The 25,390-nt window shown below is 43.9% G+C and overlaps 1 protein-coding gene across 6 annotated transcripts in view; it reads right to left on the reverse strand.

The window, feature by feature from the left end:
• The window catches only part of FAXDC2 (fatty acid hydroxylase domain containing 2), a 180,453-nt gene that overhangs the window by 21,618 nt on the left and 133,445 nt on the right, over positions 1-25,390 (reverse strand). For all 6 annotated transcript variants that reach the window (XM_078653687.1, XM_078653685.1, XM_078653684.1 and 3 more), the window contains 2 exons: positions 18,392-18,517; positions 412-613 (listed from right to left, as the gene is read on the reverse strand). In XM_078653687.1, the coding sequence (XP_078509813.1) occupies positions 412-613; positions 18,392-18,517 (328 nt within the window). The remainder of the gene's footprint in view (positions 1-411; positions 614-18,391; positions 18,518-25,390) is intronic.

The raw sequence follows: 25,390 nt of genomic DNA on the forward strand, positions 1-25,390 counted from the left end.
CTGCAACGCCTGAGCCCAACACTAGATGGCAGAGTACGCTTAGCATGTGTATCTACAACCACACATGCTACAAATACAATGTACCTTCTCCAGTAAGGATTACTAATGTTTTGGGGAGTGGAAGATATTTACCTGCATTGAGGTGAAGGCTTACAAATAAAGCATCTCCAGAAATAAAGATTATCAGGACAGTGAGAGATTCTCTTCATTTTCAGATGATTTTGATTGCTACTTTCAGGCCATAGAGTACCACTCTCAGACACATTGAGGATGAGTGCCGTTTGCAGGCTCACGGAAGAACTCTCCCATGTCATATGTGACCCAAGGAGGGCCTCCCTCTCTCTGGTCCACTCTCAGGATCCCCAGTCCATTGGCCACCTATACTATGGCCCAGTCTTTGGGTAGACTCACCGGTGAGAGTAGTAGAAAAGCACCTCCTCAATGAGGGTGAAGATGGACAGCTCCAGCAGAACCCAGTGAAAGGTGGGCAGCTCTGGCCCACAAGGGTTTCCCCTCCAGTGCATTATGGGATACATAACCATCACCATAGGTAGGGAGATAAAGACCTGGTTAAAGAGCACAGTGAGAGCCGCCTGCCGCAGCCTGACCAGGTCTACCTGAGGGAGATAAAAAGAAGGGAACAGAAGTCAGCGATACATGAACCATTTGAAAAGCAGTGTTAGTCATGTATGAGGCATGTTATGGATGGGTCAATAATACATGAGATGTGACGTACATAAGCCATGCTACAGCAACACATTACATACATTAAATATGTTGCAGGTTGTTCCATCAAATTAGACATGTAATGGCCACATCAGTCATAAATAAGACATGTAAGGAGCTGCAGAGCCATATATGACCCTGATGATAGGCACATTTATTATGCACAAAACATGCCATTGGCTACTCTGTGAAACAAGATATGTTGCATCCACAACAACCATAAACCCAACATATCCGACACAGATCAACCACCTATCAGACCTGTCACCGCCACATTAGTTATACGTGAGGCATGGCTCAGACACCATAGACATACCTGGGAAACGTCATAAATAAATGCCTCATTCAAAACCATGGCAATCACAGTTCAGTCATACATGAGGCATTCAACTAATTCTAGGCAGGATGGGATTTACATAAGTGTCTCATTCTTCCAAAGTCTTTGAACAGTCATATCTCCAACAAATGCCTTCTTCCCTCCTAATCAAATGATGAATTAGATGCAATCATGTCCATGCAGTGCGAGACAGACTTCTACCATGAAATTCTTCAGTTGTCCCTAGTGTTATCTCTGTAGTGTTATCCCTCTTCTTTCTCTCCCATTGACCTCTCCCCATACAGGCAACTCACCCTATCTACTCAAAAACGCCTAGATCTGCAAAGCTCTGCTGTGAAGGAATTCATCAGGCATTAGTGCTCAAAATTTGCCATCTTGAACGATTACTAAATATACTCCCCAAACTTCCTGAAGCATTTACAGGTGATTCCGTTCACAGTATGAGCTATGCAAGAAAACCCATTCCCTCACGCACTCAGAAGAACCACATATTACATGTAAAACCATATAAAGACAACATTCAAAACAAAAAATCAAAGTGTCACGTGTTAGTGTAGGGAGAAAAAAAGAACTACCTAAGGGTGTAGAAATGGCCTTTGCAGAGGTATAAAACACACCGAACTGTGCGTGCAGGCGCAAGGTCTGTGTCGGTTCTGTGTGCATAGAAAAGGCATCTCAAATGAGTAGCTCATGAGCTACTGGAACCTCTCCAGTTACCTGTCAGTAGCTCTCCTGAGTGCATCCCAATGTTCTAAGTTAGAAACATTTTCTTGGTTAAATGAACATGTGTGACAGAACTGTGTATTCCAAGACGTATTTGATTTTAAGTGATAAATCATGTGAGGAGACTTATTTCTAATGTGATTACTTTTGACCCAGGCGCACTGTGTCGGGCATGCATTACCTACGTGTAGACATTCTTAATTGACAATGTCTTTTTTATATTACTGCTGGTAACCCTGTAAATGTACAGAGGTGATCACTACAGGCATACTTGGATATGGGGTGCACTAATGTAACCTTGTCTCATTTGGTCACTGTTATACTAATAATATTAGTAGCTTGTGATGATTTTCGTTTAATATAAATAGCTCTTAATACACAAAAGGTTGGAGACCCATCTCTGTGTTCATGCAAAAAGAAAGCATGCAGGACTTTTACTGCGGAGTGTACTGAAGTATTACACAGAAGGCTCTTCTTCTGTATAAGCTGGGTTGTTTTATGTGATGGTATGGTTTAGCGGCCTGATGCCATTCATGCACAGCTGAGCCGTTCTCAGTAACGCTACTCGGTTGGCATACAAGTGTTCTTCGGGTGTGCATGCAGATCTGATCTTGATGTATATACACATGGCTTTTCTGGCTTACACACAGAGAAGGCTCTGCTGCCTGAGCTTGTTTTTGCAGTCTTTGCTTTCCTCATATACATGGAGTAGCTTGGTCAGTAAGATTAAGGGAGGAAGGGGTAGCTTCAAATATTTTAAAAGTCACTCTGGCATATCATGGTAATTACATCATTGGAGAAGCAGAGCTTAAGGGGTAGTGGGAAGGGATAGCAGTGCAGAGTGGGGTGGGGGGGCAGCAGCCGAGCGGTTTGCCAGGGCCGGTTTTCGGCCGATTTTGTAACAAAATTGGCCCCCCAGGAGCCCAAAACCGGCCCCCACCCGTGCGGCGCACCAGGGAATTGCCCGGTGCCCGCTACGGCCAGTCCGGCTCTGGGGGGTGTAACACCCCAAACACCCCCCTGAAGCTACAATGGTATGCAAACAGGTCTCTTCCTGCTACCTATCTGTAATGCATCCCACTGTGCTGATGTAGTTACTAGTCTATTGTTGTCATCTATGCTAACCTGTTATACATTCCATAGCTATTTTGCTAGCGGTACCGGGTTGGTATACACATTGGGCTGTTTTTTGTGTCTGTATGGGCTGTGTACATTACAGGGATGTTCTGGCACCTGTACTGGGACGGTATGCCTAATGGCCTGTTATTCACCTATGTACCGGGCCGATAGTCATTCAAAGTATATGCTTGTGTTGCCTATAATAAGCTGGTACACATTACTGGGATGTTCCCCACACTTGGCGAATACACATCCTATGCTGTTCATGCCACCTATACAAGGCTAGCGTTGGGACAGGAATGCACCCTGTGGGGTATATGGGTGTGTACCCCTGCCATAAATACCTGTATGTAGTCATGGCAGTGGTACACACCTGTAGTCTGACTTTTATTTTGGGTCTGACGTCATGCTAATCTACCTTGTGTGCTGAGTTCTAGCTCTATCTTGGACAATATGAGATCTAGAACCTGTCCTGTGACCTTAAGTGGAGAACCAAGCATGCCCTCATAGTGGACAGAAACTGTCCCCTTGGTGATGGAAGTATATTGTATTTTGTGATATCGTGTAATGGACCAGACTTTTTTTTATCTGTATCAGTGACAGTATGGCCTGCTGACCCCTCCTTAGTAATCTTCTACTGTTATGTGAAGCCTACAACCTTGCGCTGACAACCTGTCTGTATGTCAAATGTGTGTATAGTGTGGGTATTTTATGTGTGGTAGTAGGACTCTTTGTATGCGTGAGCCTGAGCACTGTAGACAATGGGATTAATTTTGCATGTCCATGGTTTGGCACACTATGAGTACAGAAATGACATTAAGACTTTGGGGCATATTCACAAGGGAATTGCGAAGAGTGGTGTTATGCAAACATTGCTAATGCCACGCACTGCCATTCTGAAAATGCAGGGATGCGGCATATTCTCCAAGAATGTGGCCCACCCCACTGTTTGCCCTAGCGCTATATCTAGCTACCTAGAGCCAACGCAGGCACCCTTGCACCATGGTGCAAGGGTGTCTCCATTGAGGGGAATGATTGTTTATGTGCAGGAAGGTGTCCCTTCCTGCACATAGAGAATCTAGAATGGCGAATTGTATCTTTTATGTGTGCTGCGTTGTGCAGCACACATAGAAGATGCAAATCGTCATTTTTGTAAATGATTGTTTATGTGCAGGAAGGGACGCAATCATTCATGACGATTTGCTGTTTCTATGGGTGCTGCACAATGCAGCACACATAGAAACAACAAAAGGAGGAGAAATTAAGCATTTATCCTCTTTCTGCCATGTTAAGGCCAGGTTTCCTCTGGTCTTAATGTTGGCTCAGCCTCCTACTTACACCACCACAATGCCCTTTGCATGTCCCTTTCATACTAGGTGTAGCGTGAAAGGGGGCTGAGCTTGCCTGGCTCCAAGATGGCTGCAACAAAGTAGAGCTCCAGCCAGCCGACTGCCGTATCAGCAAAATCCTGTCACCCACTGCTCCAAACAAAATGAAATAAGCTCAGAACTGCCTTATAGGCAACCCAACGTAGGGAACCTGGAGTTGGATCCCGGAGCTGCATCCCCGAAGCAAGAGAAATCACTCACTTCACAGAGATCCCCCCCTTTGGCTAAAACGGCGGCTGGGAAACAGAACGCGGCGCCATTCAAACGTTCTTTGCCCCACTCAGAAGTGAAATGAGCCGTGGCGAGAGGAGAGGCGAGAGGGGGCTACGTCGCTTAGCAAGGCGCTGAGGCTGGGCCCCCTCCGACCGTAACGTCTCCTAACGACATTAACAACCCAGAGACCTGAGCGTCCAAACAGCCCTGGGGACATGGACATGACCAAGGGCAATAGCCCAGAGCGGTGACTCTGGGTGAGCGTGGTACGACCATAAACAACGCGCTCCAGGTGTCAGTTGTACATTAGGCTGCCACTGCATGATACCAACGCGGTCATCAGAAATTGACCGCGATGCACAGAGCAACGTGGGACCCATTTGGCTGGCAGTCCAAGTAAGATCCCATTTCTCGCGGGAGGTGTTGAGAGTGGCCTGGCGCAGTGCAGGGCCGCATGAGCCCTGGTGCAACAGAAGCTCACAGTAGACAGATTACAGGGCCACACACTATAGACAAAGGGCTGTCTTCAATTCTCAACAAAGGAGGCTCCGGTAAGGCAATGAGATACAGCGTGAAACACAACCCAGATACGCCTATGAGGGAGCACTAAGGATTGCAGGCACTCTTGGGGATGCACGTGGTGGCGCAACAGTCAAACCGGTGCTCATGAACACAACTTATGATATTGCTCGAGAGCCCCCCTCGTGACAGGAGCACCTAAAGGGCCATGGTTACAGTTGCAATCAGGAGGCATCCAGAGAAAAGTGCATCCCAAAGATTGCACATGGTGATTCATACACCACCATCTGAGTGAACACTAGAAGTGGTGTGCAGAGCATAGAAACCTCAAGAGGCAGGCACAGTGTCATGGACTTCGAGTGTGCACATTAAGATCTTATGCTGTGGGGGGCCTGGTGCACCGCGCCATCTGGGACCTTGTGGCGGGTTCCCAAATATCCTTTGCAATCACAATGTGCGACACAGGGGTCTGCGCGGCGACCATTTGGTTTGGAAAGAGAATTCAGGCTATAGAAACAACTGGCGCCATGGGGAAGATGGACAAAACGCAGCCCAAGCTGCACTTCGGAGCACGAAAGACCCCCAGGTCCAAAGAACCAGATCACAGCAGCATGGAACCGGAAGTTGAGGAGGCAGAACAAACCCTAGATGCAGACCGGAAGCAGATACTTGTAGCCATGCAGCAAAGCCTCACGAAGATTGACGGTAAAATCAACACACTGACCTTCCGCATGGATAGGATGGCGGAGAGACTTGATAAACATGCAGCGAGACAAGACTCGGTCAAAAACTGGGTCTCTGATCCTGAAGACATCATAGCGGCAGACTCCGCAGAGCAAAAGCAGATGGCTAAAATGATACAATTACTGAGAGCCAAAACCGAAGACTTAGAAGCACGTAACAGGAGGAAGAATTTGCGTATCATAGGAGTCTCTGAGACAACGCGTATAGACAATATAGAATTATTCGTGGAGACCCTATTGATCACGATCCTTGGTAGGGACATGTTCACTGAGCTTTTCGTGGTGAAGCGGCGCACGGATCACTGGCTCCAAGGCCGGTCCCGGGAGCACCTCCATGGCCCATAGTGACAAGGATTCTCAACTATCGCGACTGGGATGCTGCTCTTCACAAAGCTAGGGAATTACAGACATTGAAGTAAAAAGGGGATGGAATTGTCAGTGTTCTCACATTTTACTCAACAGGTGCAGGAAGCAAGGAGGCTGTTTTTTCCGGTCAAGAGGAAACTCTACAAACTCCACCTGTAGTATAGCATGATGGCGCCAGCCAAACTGGGTGTGCAGGCGTCCAGGCGGAGGGAAAGGCACACTACTTTATGGACCCGAAACAAGTGTTCCACTTTCTCAAACAAAGGATAGAATCAGGCAGCAAGTGACCTCACCACGCAGGGTCAGCGCAGAAGATGAGATAACACCAGCGGAAGAAGAACAATAACAGTATTGCCAAATGTATGACCAGTCAAGTATCCTGCCCCAGGTCGGGAAGAGCACGAAGAGAAATACGGGACATTGTGACGAGGCATGGACTGGTTGCAAAAAAACTGAGGTACTGTTTGTTTGGGTTACAGGGCATTGCCAAGGCAATGAGAATGGTTAAACAAACAAATCTATACACTGTCCACCTAGTGGCCCTGCCCACAATTTAATAAATGGTAGGCACCATAGGTGGATCTCCAGGGCAAGAACAAGCTTCCGAGGACCGGTTTCTGGCATTCCAGCCGTCTTCAGCCCGGCATAAGTTGGCAGGGTATGCTCAGACGTGAGTCCCTTGCTCACTTTGCCACTGGATTCAAGCAAGCCGGGCTGAAGACGGCTGGAATGCCAGAAACCGGTCCTCGGAAGCTTGTTTCCGGTCCAGGGAAGGCATGGCTTGGCAGTTCGGGCTGGACTGTTCCCATGAGGCACAGGGTCAGACTGATTTGCATATAGCCATTTCTGAACTGGGGTGGCAGAGTGGGCTAAAGAACGGTGATGGATCAAACCCAGATCTTTTGACTGGGTGTGAGTGTTTGATTGGTTCAGATGCTCCGTCCATCACCACCCCCTTTTGTACCGATTTCATACATGTAGCATGGTTTTCCCCGGGGACTGCAAGATATTGGAGAAACATTTTCGTTGAACTGAGCATCATTACTGGCACTACACTGGAGATTGATCCCATGCTTGCACTGCTAGGGTACGACAAAGAAATCGGCACAAGCAACAGAAAGCTGGTGGCAATTGGAATGTTACTGGCCAAACGTCACATAGAAATGAGGTGGGCGAAAGGCCCAGCTCCTACACTACAAGAATGGGAGTTTGACATGGTGTATAGCAACACACATTTGTATATCTATAACAAATTGTTGCCACATGCTAGTCGTTTTCTCAGAAATGACTGGTCCCCTTTTCAGGCATATCTGGTGGGAAAGGAGACGGGGGAAGTCGAGGGACAGCAAGCGAGCCAGACGTCAAGGATGTGAACTGGCAAAAGGGACTTTGCAACAGAATAAACTGAATAAGCGATAGGAGCGGATAGAGGGATAAGTGCATACACTAGCCTGTGATGTTATGAATCAGTATAACGAAAAGGTATCTTATCTGATACGGTGTTAGAATGTAAGCAATGTCAAGATTACAACCTAAACCATGTCATGTTGAACAATGCATACTAGTAATGCACTGTGTTTCCTGAACTAAAATAATGGGGGGGAAAAAAGGGTAGCTTGAAAGGGGGTCTTATTCACTAGTCGGCATTAAACCATGTTAAGTGGCTTAACACCATCTTGTAAATAAGAAGAGTATATCACCACAGGAACCTCATAAAAAGTGAAGTTTCTGTGGCGATAGGGGCTTGTTAATATCACCCTTTGTTAGTAAAGAGCTGCTGGTTATTTCTTCCTGAGCATCAGAAGGACACTTGAAAGAGAACCACTCCAAGCAGATTCTGAAGTTTGAGACAGTAGGCTGACATCCCATTATGAAACAAACGTGTATAAACGTGGAACCCAAGCAATGACTTTTGGTTCTAGTTCCATGTTCTTCATGAAGGAAGAGATGTCTTCACAGAGTACTCGAAGGACTGATGAGTACCAGGACTGGTGTCTGTCTGACACCCAGTGGTGAGAGAACATCACCAGATTTCTGCACTTTCTTGTGAAGATGCTGATAGTTTGCCAAGTGCTTAGAAGCCTGTCTGCCTGCTCAAAAAGGGAAGAAGTCTGCTTGGACATGCAAGGGGATAGACTGTCCAAGAGGCAAAACCCCACACGTACTGGCCTAAGGAAAACACATAGAAGCAGACTGCCTGAGAGTGTGAAGCCAGAAGTGACCCATGCTAAAGAGGGTCTCCCAGTCTCTTTCTGAGGTTCCAGGTGAGAAACACGAAAAGCTATGTACATCCGTACATCGTCCCCAGGCAGGCTGTGTCTACCGTGCATGTGTATTTGCCCGGTTCAGGGCTGCAACTGCCTGCTGTATGTACCAGCCCGAGTTAGGCCTGCAGCTGCCTGCCATGTGCGTTGCATGAGGTTGGCTACAGCTGCCTCGCCATGTGTTTCAGCCTAGGTAATGTATGTAAATGCTGTGCTGAGTATATAGTCACCGGTGGGCTGCAGCTGCCTGGCTGTGTGATACACCTGGATCAGGCTGCAACTGCCTTGCCTTGCATCCATGTTAGCCCACAAGCTGGTTATGACTTCCAAAGGCATCTGACCAGTAGCACCAGAGCCCATGCCCACCAGGCGGCAACCATCACTGTAGGACTGCTGTGTTTGGTGAAGATGTGAATCATGGCAGACCTCCTCAGCAGCCGCTGTGAAGGCCACATAAGATTACCATGGGCTAACGCCTACATCTGGACTGAGCTGCTTCAAACACATGGAGATGAGCACAAGGACGTAAGACTTGTTTTGCCCGCTACGACAGCAGGGGTAAAAGAAGACTGAGCAGTGAACTGATTACACATTCGACTTTTGGGGAAATGTCATCTGCACCTGACTCTTATTCATTCTTTCACCAAAGCATGCTGAGGGACAATCCTAGATAGGGTCACCTAGGAGGGAGAAACCACACAGAGGAAGAAAGAGATGTAGCGCCCACAAGAAAATTGTGATCAGGGGTTCCCGCAATTGAACTGTGTAATATTCAGTACTACTGTGTAATTAAAAGTGCTTTATATTCAAAAACACAAGCGCTGGGCATTTGATTTGATCTGTTGGTTGGTTGTTGAGTTTTTCGCTTGTGCTCCGAATGCTACCTCCCAGTGAAACCTGTGACTGCTTGCCATCGGTACCATGAATATCAAGTGCAGAAAGAGTTTTGCTTGGCCTAGTTTGCAGAATTATAGTAAGATTGACCCCAGGGCACCAGTGGCCAATGACCTCAACCACCACAGTTGTGGCCAAATTACCCCTATCTGCCCCTGTGGCCCCGAGAATGGGGTCCGACAGCTAATTTATTTATACACTGGGTTGCTTGTTTCCCCTTCAGTTGGGAGATATACATTACTGGTCTTTTTTGCTGCCTGTTCTGGGACGATATGTATCACAGGGCTCTGCTTGCCACCTGTACTGGATTATAACATATTACTGTGCTGAGCATCCCATATCTACTCAGCTGGGGGAAACATCCTTTACAACAAATCCATTACAATGCATGCTATTAGATACCATGCTATTACAAAGCAAGTTCTATTACAACGCACTGCCATCACAAAGTATGCCATTACAACGCATGTGCCTTTACCACAAATTTTGTTGTAAAGGTATGAATGGTAAAGGTGTATGTGTTTTACATGCAAGTATAAGGTAAGTATATATCGGTTCATTTTTGGGTTCAGGGTGGGTATGGGTTTTGGGGTGGCAGGGTAATATTAGGGTTTGGGGTGGGTAAGGGTTTTGGGATTTTAAGGGAATGTGTGTGTGTGTATATATATATATATATATATATATATATATATAAAATATAGCATTTCTACTTACCTGTAAAATACGTATATTTACTTATATTTCAAACTTACCTTAATCACGCATATGCCTTTAATAATCATGCTATTACAACAAAATTCATTGTAAAAACATGCGTTGTAAAGGGAGTTGCGTGGTAAAAGTTTGCAATGTAAAGGTAACGCATTGTGATGGCATGCATTATGCTGTCATATATTCCACAGCTGGTACACCTTACTGTGCTCTGGTTGTCGCTTATACTTTCTGGTGTATATAATGTTATGTTTTTGCTACCTGTACTGAGCTTCACATGCTGCACTGTTCTTGGCACCTATACTGGGCAGGTACACATTACTATACTGTTCTTAATATCTCTTCAGGGCTGGTGCCCACACAAGGCAACCTGTATTGGGCTAGTGCAACTACAGGGCTGTATCCTGCCCGTAATGGACTGATATTCCTTCAGGGCAGTTTAGGCAATCGACATATATGCATTAACTGAAACAAAAAAAATGGTTAAAGGGATGTTATAATTAGGCTGAGATTTTACACACACAAAACCATCTAAATTCAGCATATTTACCTGAGCTTACTATAACTTACGCCCCCATAATGCACTGCTTATGACCTCACATATTACATCACTCATAACATGGTCAGTGACATCACTGATGACGTCTCAAATTGCATCACTGATGACATCATCCAGTGAGATTAAGTGTTTTATAAACTTTTCTGAGACTTAAAGATATATACTAATCTACTGTATAATTTAAATTACTAATCTTTCTCTACTAATAATGAGTGATACTATTTCCAAGATATGTAATCTCATCTATATTCCCATCTTTTATAATAGTGTACTATTTATTAGTAAACTCGTCTTCACACTGACAGATATTCTCTGCTGATGTATATGTATGGTAGTGCTTTGCGACAGTCTAAGATGTTCATTCAGACTTTACTCTACAGTGATGGCTGAGTATAGTTCTGTTTTATTACATACTGACCAGTTTCCTTAGACCGCTCCCCTTGTGACGAATGACTGTAGCAGTAGATTGCAATACTTTCATCTGTTTGCTAAGACCTTTATCTAGGCTGATGGCTCAGTGTAGTAGACATTTACAACAAACTCCCCTCTGTGCTTACACCTTTCTCCAGAATGATAATAATTTAGTGGTTTGTGACACAGTGGCCGGTACACTAAGACCTCTCTAGTGGCTGTATGTTGTAGTGGTTTGTGTAAATCATAAGCACTAAAACCTCTTTGCAGGTTCATGAATAGTGAATAGCGTTGTTGTGGTTTGCAACAGACTCGCCTTTATGGTTAGATGTTTTTCTTTGGTCATTAGAGTTTAGAGCAGTGGTTCAGAAGAGACAGGACTATCTGTTGATAACGGTCTCTAACGCGATAAGTGAGTGTAGTAGTTGATAAGGTCACAGTAAGCTCTATGCTGTATGCCTCATCTGTGTCTTCTTGTTATTTTAAAAAAGTTTAGATGGTATATTATTAAGTATATTGAAGTTTACTTTGCTGGATGATGTCATTTGACATGTCATCAGTGATGTCACTGACCATGTCATGAGTAATGTAATATGAGAGGTCATAAGCAGTATATTGAGGGAGACTGTACCGTTCCTGTAACCTTTGGTTTAGTTTTTTCAGTGAATTTCTAAGTTTTTTTTCAATTTGATTTCCTAACTATAACGTCCCTGTAACCTTTGTTCTTTTTAGTGAATTCAACGTTTAAAAAAAAAAAAAGAATTCCTATCTATAACGTCTCTATAACCTTTGGTGTTCAGTGAATTTCTATGTTTTAAAAATGTTTAATTTCCTAACTATAACGTCTCTGTAACCTTTCGTTTTTTCAGTGAATTTCTATGATTTTGTAGTGGTATTTGTAACTATAACGCCCTTGTAACATTTGTTTTTTTGTGAATGTGTACCTTTTTTTTAATCTTATTTCCTAACTATAACTACCTACTGGTGACCACCAGTAAAAAAACAATATATATATATATATATATATATATATATATATATATATATATATATATATATATATATATATATATATATATATATATATATATATATATATATATATATATATATATATACTTTTTTTTCAAGGCACTCCATCCAACTCCAACACTGGTGTTTCCTTTGTTGAAAAAATGGAGCACGGACCTCGAAGTAAGTGCTTAAAGTTTTCTTTATTCCACAAGGTACATGGCAGCCATAACGCGTTTCAGCCCCAGTGGGCCTTGAAACGCTGGGCCCCAGTGGGCCAATGATTTTTATCTTGTTTTTTTCACCCTAATTTAAAGTGACAAGTGCTTTCAAATGAGACATATGCAGCTGTAAACATAGACAACATATCGTTTGTGTTCTGCTTTAACATAAACCCTTTGAAATTGCGTATATTAATTAACGTCATTAGAACACAATTTAATGGTTTTACGGCGCTGTCATTATATGAGCAAAAAAACGGTGATGGATCAGGCACTGATCTTTTGACTGGGTATGAGTGTTCTGCTTAATTCAGATGCTCTGTCCATCACCACCCCCTTTTCTGAATCGTTTTGGCCACCACAAGCGTGGAAGGGTATGCTCAGATGTGAGTCCCTTGCTCACTGCACCATCAGGATTCAAGCAAGCCGGGCCGAAGACGGCTGTAATGCCAGAAACCGGTCCCCGGAAGCTTGTTTCCTTTCCAGTAAAGAATTGGCTTGGTAGTTTGGTCTGCCCTGTTCCCATGATGCACTGGGCCAGGGACAGACTAATTTGCATGTAGCCAGGTTCTGAACTGGGATGGTGCAGTGAGCTAAAAAACGGTGATGGATCAGGCCCTGATCTTTTGACTGGGTATGAGTGTTCTGCTTAATTCAGATGCTCTGTCCATCACCACCCCCTTTTCTGAATCGTTTTGGCCACCACAAGCGTGGAAGGGTATGCTCAGATGTGAGTCCCTTGCTCACTGCACCATCAGGATTCAAGCAAGCCGGGCCGAAGACGGCTGTAATGCCAGAAACCGGTCCCCGGAAGCTTGTTTCCTTTCCAGTAAAGAATTGGCTTGGTAGTTTGGTCTGCCCTGTTACCATGATGCACTGGGCCAGGGACAGACTAATTTGCATGTAGCCAGGTTCTGAACTGGGATGGTGCAGTGAGCTAAAAAACGGTGATGGATCAGGCCCTGATCTTTTGACTGGGTATGAGTGTTCTGCTTAATTCAGATGCTCTGTCCATCACCACCCCCTTTTCTGAATCGTTTTGGCCACCACAAGCGTGGAAGGGTATGCTCAGATGTGAGTCCCTTGCTCACTGCACCATCAGGATTCAAGCAAGCCGGGCCGAAGACGGCTGTAATGCCAGAAACCGGTCCCCGGAAGCTTGTTTCCTTTCCAGTAAAGAATTGGCTTGGTAGTTTGGTCTGCCCTGTTCCCATGATGCACTGGGCCAGGGACAGACTAATTTGCATGTAGCCAGGTTCTGAACTGGGATGGTGCAGTGAGCTAAAAAACGGTGATGGATCAGGCCCTGATCTTTTGACTGGGTATGAGTGTTCTGCTTAATTCAGATGCTCTGTCCATCACCACCCCCTTTTCTGAATCGTTTTGGCCACCACAAGCGTGGAAGGGTATGCTCAGATGTGAGTCCCTTGCTCACTGCACCATCAGGATTCAAGCAAGCCGGGCCGAAGACGGCTGTAATGCCAGAAACCGGTCCCCGGAAGCTTGTTTCCTTTCCAGTAAAGAATTGGCTTGGTAGTTTGGTCTGCCCTGTTCCCATGATATACTGGGCCAGGGACAGACTAATTTGCATGTAGCCAGGTTCTGAACTGGGATGGTGCAGTGAGCTAAAAAACGGTGATGGATCAGGCCCTGATCTTTTGACTGGGTATGAGTGTTCTGCTTAATTCAGATGCTCTGTCCATCACCACCCCCTTTTCTGAATCGTCATTATATGGTCTTTATGACTGATAATTTACTCCTTGGTTCAAAGATCGTTCATGGCTAGATCTTTGGCCCATCAACAGATTAGCTAGCTTTACCATAAAATAATTCAATCGTAAAACAATGCTTGAAAAAAACATGTAGTAAAAACCCATCCTTGTAAAATACAATGTGTGCAAATTGTGCAAAATACAGTACTGGATTTAATGATTGTTCAATGATTGTCTGCCCTGTCATTGTGTGATCAACATGACTGCAAGATTAACTCCTGGTTTAAATGCCATTTCTGGCTGAGTATCCAGCCTCTCAACAGATTAGCTGACTTCACAATAAAAATAATTATATCATGAAACTTATGCTTGCTAAAAACTATGATGAAAAATATAATTGTAAAATACATTATGTGCAAACTGTGCAAAATACAGTACTGGATTTAACAGTAGTTTCTAATGATTTCATTTTCATTTTTCAAATGGGAACTTGCGTCAGCAGTTTTATCAAATGGTTGTCTACCGTAAACATCAGCTACAAAAGTGCATAAGTGCTTAATTTAAAGGATAAAGTGTAAGTGTTAAAAAATCCTACCCCTTAGTGTCTGAGATTGCTAAAAGAGCTAAAACAATAGATATAGTATAAAAAACATATTGCTTTTGACTGTTTTGTCAAGAAGATTAGCAGCTTCTTCCCTATTTTACATTTTAGGTTGCAGATAGTCCAGACCTAATTATCTTGACTCAGAGAATGTAAATGAAGCGAGCGTTCCCAATATATATTGTGTGTTACAGACATGTACATAAGTCCTCTGTGATGTTTAATCCCCCAGGGTGTTTGGAATCTACTGTAAGAATGTACTGCGTTTCTAACCTGCGCAGGGCTTTCTCTCTGTGTCCGCCGCTTTTGCTGGCTTGTACGGCATCAATTAAAAAGTATTTTGGATCATTAGGATCGGATTGGTGCCGTTCACCGAAGCGAAAATCCACTGGATATGTTTTGTCTTTGTTTCTTATGGCTCTGATATGCTGCAATATCTTTTTGTGCCCCTGTAGTCTGGTACTTCCCTCATACTTGAGACCACAGGGGCACCCGAGCACATATACAACATACTCAGTTTTGCAAGTCAGGGCTTTATCAATGGAGTATTCTTGTGAACTGAATGGAGTTGTATATGCTGTTCTGGTAGTGCCATACTGGCAGGCCTTGCATGACTTACATTTGAAAAACCCTTTTCTTTGGGCCAACCAAGTTCCGGAATTATTGCTGACCGGATTTTTCTGCACCAACTCATCATTCATAGACGGAGCTCTGCTGCACGTAATGGCTAATTTTGTGGGTAGCAAATGGCCTATTGTTGGGTCACTCAACACTATTGCCCTGTTTCTCTGAACGATCTTGTTGATTGCTTTTAGTTCTCTGCTAAACCCAATTATCATTCTGAACGTGTCTCCTAATGTATCAGTAATGATTGGAACTGCCACTAGTGTCGGAGTTGATATCTGGGGTTGGGTAAGTTTGAGTAGATCTGACCCTCTGTAGCGCCTGGCTTTTAGAAATAGCTGCCTCAAAGCATTTCCTAGTGTATCCCCTTTCCAAAAATCTGGCCTTGCTTGCTTGTTGCTGCAGATTGTTTTCAGACTTATCATTTCCCCATAGGGGATACTATGTATAAGATGTTGTGGGTGGGCACTGGCTGCATGCAACACTGAGTTGCCGGCCGTGGGTTTTCTATGTGCCCTAGTTTCTATTCTGCCTTCTTTGATGTATACCTGGACATCTAAAAACGTCACTGTGTCTGAAGTAATGTTGGCTGTGAATTCCAAATTGATATTGTTGTTGTTCAGACCCTCTATGAATTTCTCTGCTTCAGGCACGGTTCCGTACCAATCAACAAAAAAACCCTCTATGAATCTCAACCACATTTTTACATGATCTCGTAATGCTGTCTCATAGGTTTTCTGTAGGACCAGCTCCTCCCATCAATCCATGTGGGGACAGGCATAGCTGGGGGAGAAGCTGGCCCTCATTGCTACACCCCGCAGCTGTTGATATAGGGTGTTCTGAAATAAAAAATATTATTATTCAAGCAAAGGTCAATCATGTTTATGAGTATTTTGCTGTACTGATCACGTGGGGCAAGTCGGTTTTCTGAGGTAGTGCTGGACCGCCTTGATGCCATCCTTGTGGTTGATGCTTGTATAAAGTCCTGTAATATCCATTGCTATTAGAAGGAAATCATTTTGCCACTTAAAGTCTTGGATTATGGCTAAAAAGTCTCCTTTATCTTTTATATGGGAGGGCAATTTTTGGACATGCTCCTGTAAAAAATGGTCAATATATTGCGACGTTTTACTGTCAGACTGTTTCTTGCAGATATTATGGGCCGACCTGGGTGTTTAGTGGATTCTTGTGTAGTTTTGTTATGAAATAAATGACAGGGGTTGTTGGTGTGTCATTTTTTAGAAATTTGTATTTGTCGATTGTAAGCAAACCCGCACTTTTCCATGCTAGTAACTTGCTGTGGTATATGTTGAAGGTTGCTTTTAAAGACACTGGGCCACTCTTACAGTAGCAATTCCGATCTGTTAATTGCCTCATAGCTTCCTCTATATAATCTGTTCTCCCCCAAATTACCAGATTACCATTATATATATATATATATATGTATTACAACATCTAAGGGCAATAGTGAACAATGATAGTTCATATCCCGTGGCTCGCCACTTCAGATCTACACACAACAATGATCTGAGTTGTCTCTCCTATTATGTGATTGACGCAGTGGCGCCTCCAAGAAGAGGAGGAGATAGAGAGAAGACCCTGAGAAGGAGGGAGACACAATATATAGTGGAGCTTGATAGTAAATATCCAAACGGGCTCAATACGACAGAAGACCTACATAATTTTCTGTAAAACTAAATGATTGTGCACAGTACTTTTTGGCGATTCATGGTTTAAGGCTCCGTATTGACTGTATATTCTAAAATTTGTGTTTCCATCATTAGGGAAGACCCCTACAGAAGTAAATGAGTGAATAAAGAGGAATTCTGTGTGATCCAGTGCATTGCTGGAAAGCAGTTACATATAAGCAACAATAAAGAGACAAAGCTGAAGTGATTTAACCCGATACAACATATCAGACCGCACAATGTAAATATTGATGACAAATGTAATTTTCAGGGTATGTATTATTAGTTGTTTTCCACATTTGTAATTATGTATTTATACACCACAGTTGTAAGTAGGTTTTCTTAAGATACGAACACAGGGGTTTGAAACGTTGTAAGGGGTGAAACAATTGTGTTTCACGGTACAGATTATTCTTCCTTTAGCTATGGAGTGGAGGGTTTCACGTTTGAAGTCACCAATTATTTTGCAACACAGGTCATGTAAGGTCCAATTATCATCAACAATTATGGGACATGATGCATCTACATGCCAGGCATAAAGCGGTAATTTGGTACAGAGGCGGTATTCATAGCAGTATCTTATGAGGTGGGAAATAGCAGGCATGTATCATTTAAGAAAACCGTTCAGTGATCGAGTAATCAGTTCCAGTGGAACTAAAATGCATTCAAGCAGCAATTTGTAAATACTTTGTAAATCATGTATAATCATTGTATATATGGGACTTTTAGTATGTATTCTAAAGTTTTTTATATATGTATTTATTATTAACAGTCGATCACCTCAAAGACATGCCCCTTAGAGTACACCTCAGCTATATTGTTTAACCGTTATTTTTTGACCAATATATACTGTTAATGCATTCATGTAAGAATCATAATGGTTTGTTTTTTCTAAATCAGTTGAAAAAATAATATATCATGTTCATAAACATATACATATTTTTTTCTATAAAAAATGTAACATGTGAAGAGGACCTTTTTGTAATCTAAAGTATGTTCTTTATGTTTACTACCGACCATGTGACTCACTTGAGAGGTGGAGCAACACTAAAAAAAGTATATATGATTCAAGCTGACCGGGTGCACGGTGTGTGAACAAGAGCACTTGATGCTCGAAACGCGTCGCCCGTTGAGAGGTACTAAATAAATCTTACCTTGCCAACAGCATATATATATATATATATATATATATATATATATATATATATATATATATATATATATATATATATATATATATATGCTGTTGGCAAGGTAAGAAAAAAAAAAAAATATATATATATATATATTCTTTTTTTTTTTTTCTGGCACATGTGCTGGTCTTTGCACTGTTTTGGGTGCCTCTTCTGGTATACATTCAGGGTTTTTTTGCCCAGTTCTATTGGACTGGTATAACTACAGGGCTGTTTTGATCACCTGTACTGGACTGGGCTGGTATACGAAATTGGACTGTTCTTGCTGCCTGTACTGGGATGACATGCTTAAAGGACTGTGCTAGCGATCTATACCTGGTCAGTATACCTATAGAACTGTTTTGGCCACCTGCACTGAGCTGGTATACCTACTGGACTGTTCTTGCCAAGCTGGATCCTGTAACGAGTGATCGCAGTGGGTTTTCCTGTAGCATCCATGACCATAAGTAGAGCATTGAAGAACCAGAAGGTGAGGCTGGGAATCACAAGAGTGCCTAGGAACAATGACAGAAACCAGAGTGAAGCACACATTGAAAAACACAGGGAAACTGCACAGCTAGGGACAACACAGGGGAGCGTACATATAAAGACTTTGAGTTGCTCTCCCTTTATGTAGCTAACTTCAAACACAACAAAATGAGACATCTTTAGTTTAATCCCAGGGTTCCCTACATGATTTCACCTACCCCATCCCGACCAGTCAATCCGGGTCGTTAAGTATTCTGCTCAGATGAAATCTGTCCCTTTTTAGGTCTGGCTACCAACAGCTTTACGTTTTCCAGGGCTCATTCATAACACAATACACAGAAAAGGACATTGGTTCAACCACTTTCCGAAATCTGCTTGATTACACTTTCTTTCATGTTTGGATCGCTCAATTGGATTATTGTGCAGTTTTATATTTGTTAGTCTGTGGTGATACCAAGGGCAGCAAGGGAAAGTCTACAATAGAAACAGCATCCTTAGCAGATTAAAACAGCCCCTCATTCTGTCCAAAGAACGGGGGAGCGGACTCCCCAGTGCTCGAGCTCAGTAAGAGCAGCCATGGTGGTCTGCAATGAGCTTGACACCACTCACTACAATAAAGGCGTGTCTACTTCACATCCTTAATTATTGAGATCAGCACATTAACCTGTTTTTGTCTTGCACCTTATGTAGCACCTAGTACCATATCTTTGCCATTTTTAATTGCTGCAAATGACAAGTGTTACTATTACACTGGGTAAAGAACCCAAATGTACGTCCCTCACAGTTGTGCAAAGTATGGGGCTGATTTTGAGTATGGTTGTCAGAGGCTAATCCATTGGGATGGCAGAAGACACTGTTGCCACGGGGAGAGCCAAAAAGCCATCAGGCCCCACTTTAAATATGATGGGCAGTCAGATGGATAACCTCCGATGGGCTGTGCTCTGTCAGGCCTTTGGAGGAGAATGTATGTGACAGAGCTGGAGCAGGCTCCATCGTCTATGCGCTTTTATTCTCGAAATGAGGTGGGCGGGCCAACAGTTTTGTGGAGAGCGTACTCTCTCTGTCACAGTTGCAACTGAGTACCCTCTCTGCCAAAATGTAAATCAGGCCCTATGTCACAGGGCCTTCATTAAATGTCCAAAAGCCATACACTGGTCTGGTGGGTTAAAGGTAGTTAAGACTCCTTGGGCATTAATATCTTGATGTGGACTGTCCTGAGGGTTCCATTCATGTGATGTTATAGCTATGTCTCGGTGTCCTGTTACGCTAACCTACCTACATAAGCAGATATACCTACCCATATTAAGAAATCCTATTTCATCCACCCACCCATTCATATTCACCTAAATAATTATATTAACCCTCACTATCACCCCTGATCAATCACCTACTCGCATTCACCCACCCACTCCTCAAACCACACATTCTGTTGTACAAATACACACACAAACTCACCCATCAGTTAGGAAGCACTTTGGCTAATAAATCTCAAATGTTTGAGTTTGCCAATATTTTTTTATTAAGGCTGTCTATACTAGCTGTATTCTGAATTCAACAGTAGAATGATGAACCACCTCCCTGTGTTACTCTGCAATAGCAGGGATTGCCAGGAGTTTTAGATTGGTGGTCCCTATCATCTCCAGCTGACTCTATGGACAGAGTAGGCTCAACACACTTTGCAGTTCTGGAAAACTGTTTGCAACTCCTCGACTATAGGGTCTCCCAGAAGCTCTTGCGGCAATACCATCCTGCCGGGCTGCAAGGCTGCCAAACCTAGCTGGCGGCATCCACTCTAAAGAGGTCCTTCGTACAGGCCTTTGGAAGACTAAACCTTGTGTCACAATAACAGTACTTTTCGAGAATCTAAGCCTGGCTCGGGCACTAAGAAGAAAAACAGCTGCCTCAAGCTTCTGCCGTTGGCAACCTTTCTCCTCTGATCGGATCAGTGTCTCCTTGAAGCCCAGATGAAATACAAATAGATCAAGATGGCCTGTATTTCTCTTCCTTTGTGAGTGCTTTCTTCAAAATTTGAAATCCTTGAACATCAGGAGGGATTGCATCTTTTTGTTTTGTCATATTTTTCTTTTTTGTTCTCCCTTGAAGGTACACACAGGAAAGTCTCATTCAAAGAGGAATTCTGTAGACTGGGCATAAGGCTATGTGTATTACAACATCAGAAAAGGGGAAGGGCCCCGGGTTCAGGAACAGTGGGGAAAGCTTAAATCGAAAAGGATGTTCATGCACTTCAATTCGATCATGCATACCTAGACAGTTGGCAGTCTCACCATTGGGTTCATACGTAAAAGAACCCTTGCACTCATATACTCACACCAGTTACCCCATGACTGTGAATGGGATTGTACACTGTAACCTACTGAAACCAGTCTAACAACAAATAAAACCATCAAGCACCTCCAGTAAATTTGCAGATTATCAAATCCACTAGGAGAAAGACATAAACCAGACTATACAAAAATGAACATAGAGCCATAGCTTTTTCTTACCATGTTAAGACTTCCTACATGACAATTTATGCATAACCTCTATGGGGAAATTAGGTTCGTATATTTAGACATGCTAGACCTCAAAGAAAATGTGGTGCTTTCCTCTGAGCATTCAACTGCCATTGAAAATAGATATGATAGAATATGCGGTCAGAGTAAGTCAAAACTGTGTATTCTTTCTTGAATTAAGCATTACCCAAGACTCTTTATTGGTGTATTCATAAATTTCTGGATTAATTTTTCAAGATCTATTCCTGAAGTTGCACATTAATCCAAAAAGCTGAACAGGGTCAACACATGTTTCACGATTTTACAATAGCTTCTTCAGGGCCCGAATAATTTTAGATGTTGTTTGGAATATGTTACATCCACTCCATATACTTAGTAAAATATTGTGCGTGAAAAATGTCACATTATTTAGATTTTATAAGAATATTATATTTTTGTTTTCACAATTATAGGTTCAAACAAATGTTGGATCCTTTCAAATCAGCACGAAGACCGATTATCTCGTGGTCGGAGAAACACAGCTGTACCTACCTGCTGGCCTTAACATCTCTGAGCTCCAAAACCACCTCACGCCCCCCTACATAATGGTTAGGAGCGAGCCGTAAAGGTTCAGTGGTAGTGATGTGGGTTTGATCCACAAACGGGGTGGGTGCAAGAAAAGAACATGATTCCTCTCTGGGAAATGGAAGGGCTACATTGACCCGAAGTAAGCAAGTATATATAGACCTCTTTTATAGTGAAATACGCACTGTTATTGCCTCCATAAAAACAGACTTTAAAACATGCCTACAGGAAGTCAGAAAAGATATATCCGAGCAGGGCAACAGCACAAGCAACCTCGAATGATCCGCAGACAACTGTATGGACGACCAAGAGGTGATCTGGCATAGAATTCAGACCTGAGAAGACCAACATGTCAAATTACAAATGAAGCAGGAGGAATTTGTAAACAGATGCAATAATATATGCACTGGAGGTATTCACAGAGGTACAGGATTTCACATGAGTGGATCTTACCACCCTTCAAGAACAATGTCCAACTCAAAGCCTGCAGAGTGCCCCAAACATTCTTGCCCATGTTCACTTCTTTGAGGTGCAAGGAAGCCATTATGCTGGTGGATATAGGGAAAGCTGAGCTTATTTTTAGGAGCTCTGCTATTCAGCTTTTTCCATGACCTGTCACTCTTCACTCTTAGGAAATGCAAAGACTTCTGACCTGTCACTGACCATCTCAGAGAACACAAAGTAAAAGACCAGTGGGGTCATCCGCTCAGTCTCATATTCCATTGGCACAGAAAACAATGCTGCATGCGCTCTCTCAGAAGCATGTCAATACTGAAATTACCTCAGGGTACTGAGCCATGGGAGTCTGCCTAGGGATCAATGACAGACTAAAACAAATTCCACCCTAAATGGCTGTCCCAGACCATGCAGAGAGTTGGATAGATCTTCTGAAGAAGCACAGGCTGAAGCCATTTAGTATCTAAAAAAGAGAGATTCTTTGCAAAAACTCCAACCTTCAGAAGATGAGGAGAACCACATAGACTCTTAATCAACCTATGACTAATCAAACTCTGAGGAGATTCTAATGCGGGCCCTCAGTGAGTTGCATGGAGAAATGGGACAATTTCTTTAGTTATTGGTGCTAACACATGACCTTTGTCCTACTTTTTAGCTGTTGGGCTGTGTCTTGGACTCCCCACACTTGTTTATATCCTTATACATCGAGGGCTGCACCTCTTTTTGGAACAAGCAGTGTACACAACCACTTGCTATGGGTAGGGATGTTTGGTTCCCCTAGTAAACAGCAACAGGTGTGAAGGTACTTATTGCGCCACAACCCTGATATCATCTTCCTACAGGAAACCCATTTACTCAAAATGACCACCCACACATGAGTCATCATGGATATTCCAACCAATATTGGGTATCTATAATAGGCAAAAATACAGGCTTCCCCTTACTTTGTAAGTCTCACATTGGCCATGATGGCCATAATTGGCAGGCTGTTACCACGGACAAACCGAATCACTACTGAAGCTTAAATTCCAGTGGGGAGGGACTAAACTGACCATGTTAAATGTTTATGCTCCGAACAGCTCAAAGTCTTCTTTATCTGTACAGTATTGAAGGAACAACTCTGATACCCAGGGTGATAAAATAGTAGGTGGGGACTTTAATTTGGCCTGGGACCAAAAGAGGGACAGAAATCAGAACACATTTCAGGGGACAGGAGCAATGTCAGCCCTCCTCAAAAAAGAGGTCAATGAGCTAGGCCTAGTGTATGCCTGGTGACACTTGGCTGCAAAATCTTTGGGCTCTAGTAAATAGAGCTATCATACCTGCCACCATCAAAGAATACGTACCACTTAACAAGCAGCTGGCCATATTATCTCCTACCCTTGTGGATTCTTTTAAAGCTGCTATTGGGGGTACCACTATCACTACTGAAGTAGAAAGGGCCAGAGAAGGGGAACCTCCTAGAGCAAAATATTACATCGGAAATTATGGCATTAAAGCGCCTAGATAAATAATCCCCTACCAAACAGAATCAAAGTAAATTAGCTGTTCTGAGAGGGCAAATACAATCGCACAAATTAAACCGAGCAGAAAGGTATTTGCTCGCCCTAGCCCAGCACTTTTACGATAAAGGGGACAACGTGGGAACCCTCCTTGTGCGTATAATACTGCACAGAACCAAATCATACATTGTGCAGGTCAAAACCCATACCGGCACCTGAGCAACAAGATACAAAGAGAAAATGCAGGCCTTTCATGACTTCTACCAAACACTTTCCAGTCAGGGGGACGACTGTATGGCGGCGCCTGAATATCACCCCTGCAAACCAGTTCAGACCTTATCCAGCTCACAAAGTAGAATCAGTCACCCAGTAGGTTCAAGTGTATTATTCCTCACTCCTCTTCGTCCCGCTCCATGTTTAGGCGCAACGACAAGGTAATTGGCAAAAAATAATTAAAGAAAACCCTACGGCCATCACACATGACACCAATATTCAACTATGATACAATGTAGTGCTGTACATTCGCAATCCAACAAACCTGTAACAAAGACTCATAATTTAAAATAATACAATTGATATGTCTAGCTTAACCTACAAGAAATAAGGTAAAAGGGTACTGAGCAATACAATAATACCCAATAGTCCAGTCAAGTCATTTATCTGAAAGCAAGAAAGGTCGTCGCACTCCTGCTTTAAAAAAGGTCATTTTTGAATTCAAATCTTCGCAATGCCGGAATCTACTGGCTCACACTTCAATCAGAGCCTGCTAGCCAATCCGTGTGACAAAACGCGGGACACAACTCTGCTGCTGCTGCTCTGAGCAGGGGAGGTAGAGTCGGTAACTCACTCCTCATGAGACCTCGGGTGGGAGTACCGCCCTTCCTCAACCAGGAGCCCCATTATCTCCCAGAGGCCTCACTCGTGGGGGGTACACTGAAGGTGAATCCGGTATTTAAAGTGTCCCTTTTCATGAAGCAGTGTAAAGGGACTCTATCCTCACATCATGGGCAGTCCAGCGTAGGAAGATGCAGGCATCACAAACTGGAAGCTTAGACTCGAGGGACAGTCAAGTCTCCTCTTTGTGTAACTGCCTGCAGTCCCCTCTTTGTGTAAGTGCCTGTAGTGTTGCTGACAGTGGGGTGTACCACTGCAGCACACGCCCCCTCCCACAGTTATCAAGTTTGCCCCTCCAGCGTGGAGGGACTTGGTTAAGCCCAACGTGAACGTTGGCGACGTAAAGGAAAGTAATAAAAAGCCCCAACCCCCAGGGCGTGGTTATGTCTGAATGCTGACCACTACCAGCACACACGTGTCCTGTGGCTCTCATTACTAGGCCTTAGACCAGGACACCACACTGGCGACGAGGTGGTCTCAATCCACCCCATCGCGTGCCCCTGCAGCACCATCGCACACCGGGTGTGCCCCACAGCCCAGCGCCGTGCAAGCCTGCACACGACGCACTGCCCAGCCCTCCCGAGCGCCGTCAGCCTGCTGTGGCCCGCCTCGGTGACTCCGTCGGCGTACCTGCCCCTGCGGCGCCTCGCGCCACTCACCGGTGCCCCAGGACGTCTCCTGCCTGCCTCAGTGGCCGTCCGGCGTCCTCCGCTGCACCACGGACCGGATTGCCGTTTTCAGGTACCCCAGGAGCCCCAGCTGCTCCCCGCTGCCACCAACCCCTTTGCTGCATCTCCCGGATCGGCCCCGGCCCCTGCCGGCTCCACAGACACCCGCGCATGCGCTGTGTGCGCCCGGTACCACGCTTCTGGCGCGCAACGCGACCTCCCTGCCATCCCTCACGCATCTCGCGTGTGACCGGACCCTGCCAAATCTCACGCATCTCGCGGAGCGAGGCCTACGAGCCCTC

This window comes from Lissotriton helveticus, chromosome 7, assembly GCF_964261635.1.
Source record: "Lissotriton helveticus chromosome 7, aLisHel1.1, whole genome shotgun sequence".
NCBI classification, from domain to species: domain Eukaryota; kingdom Metazoa; phylum Chordata; class Amphibia; order Caudata; family Salamandridae; genus Lissotriton; species Lissotriton helveticus.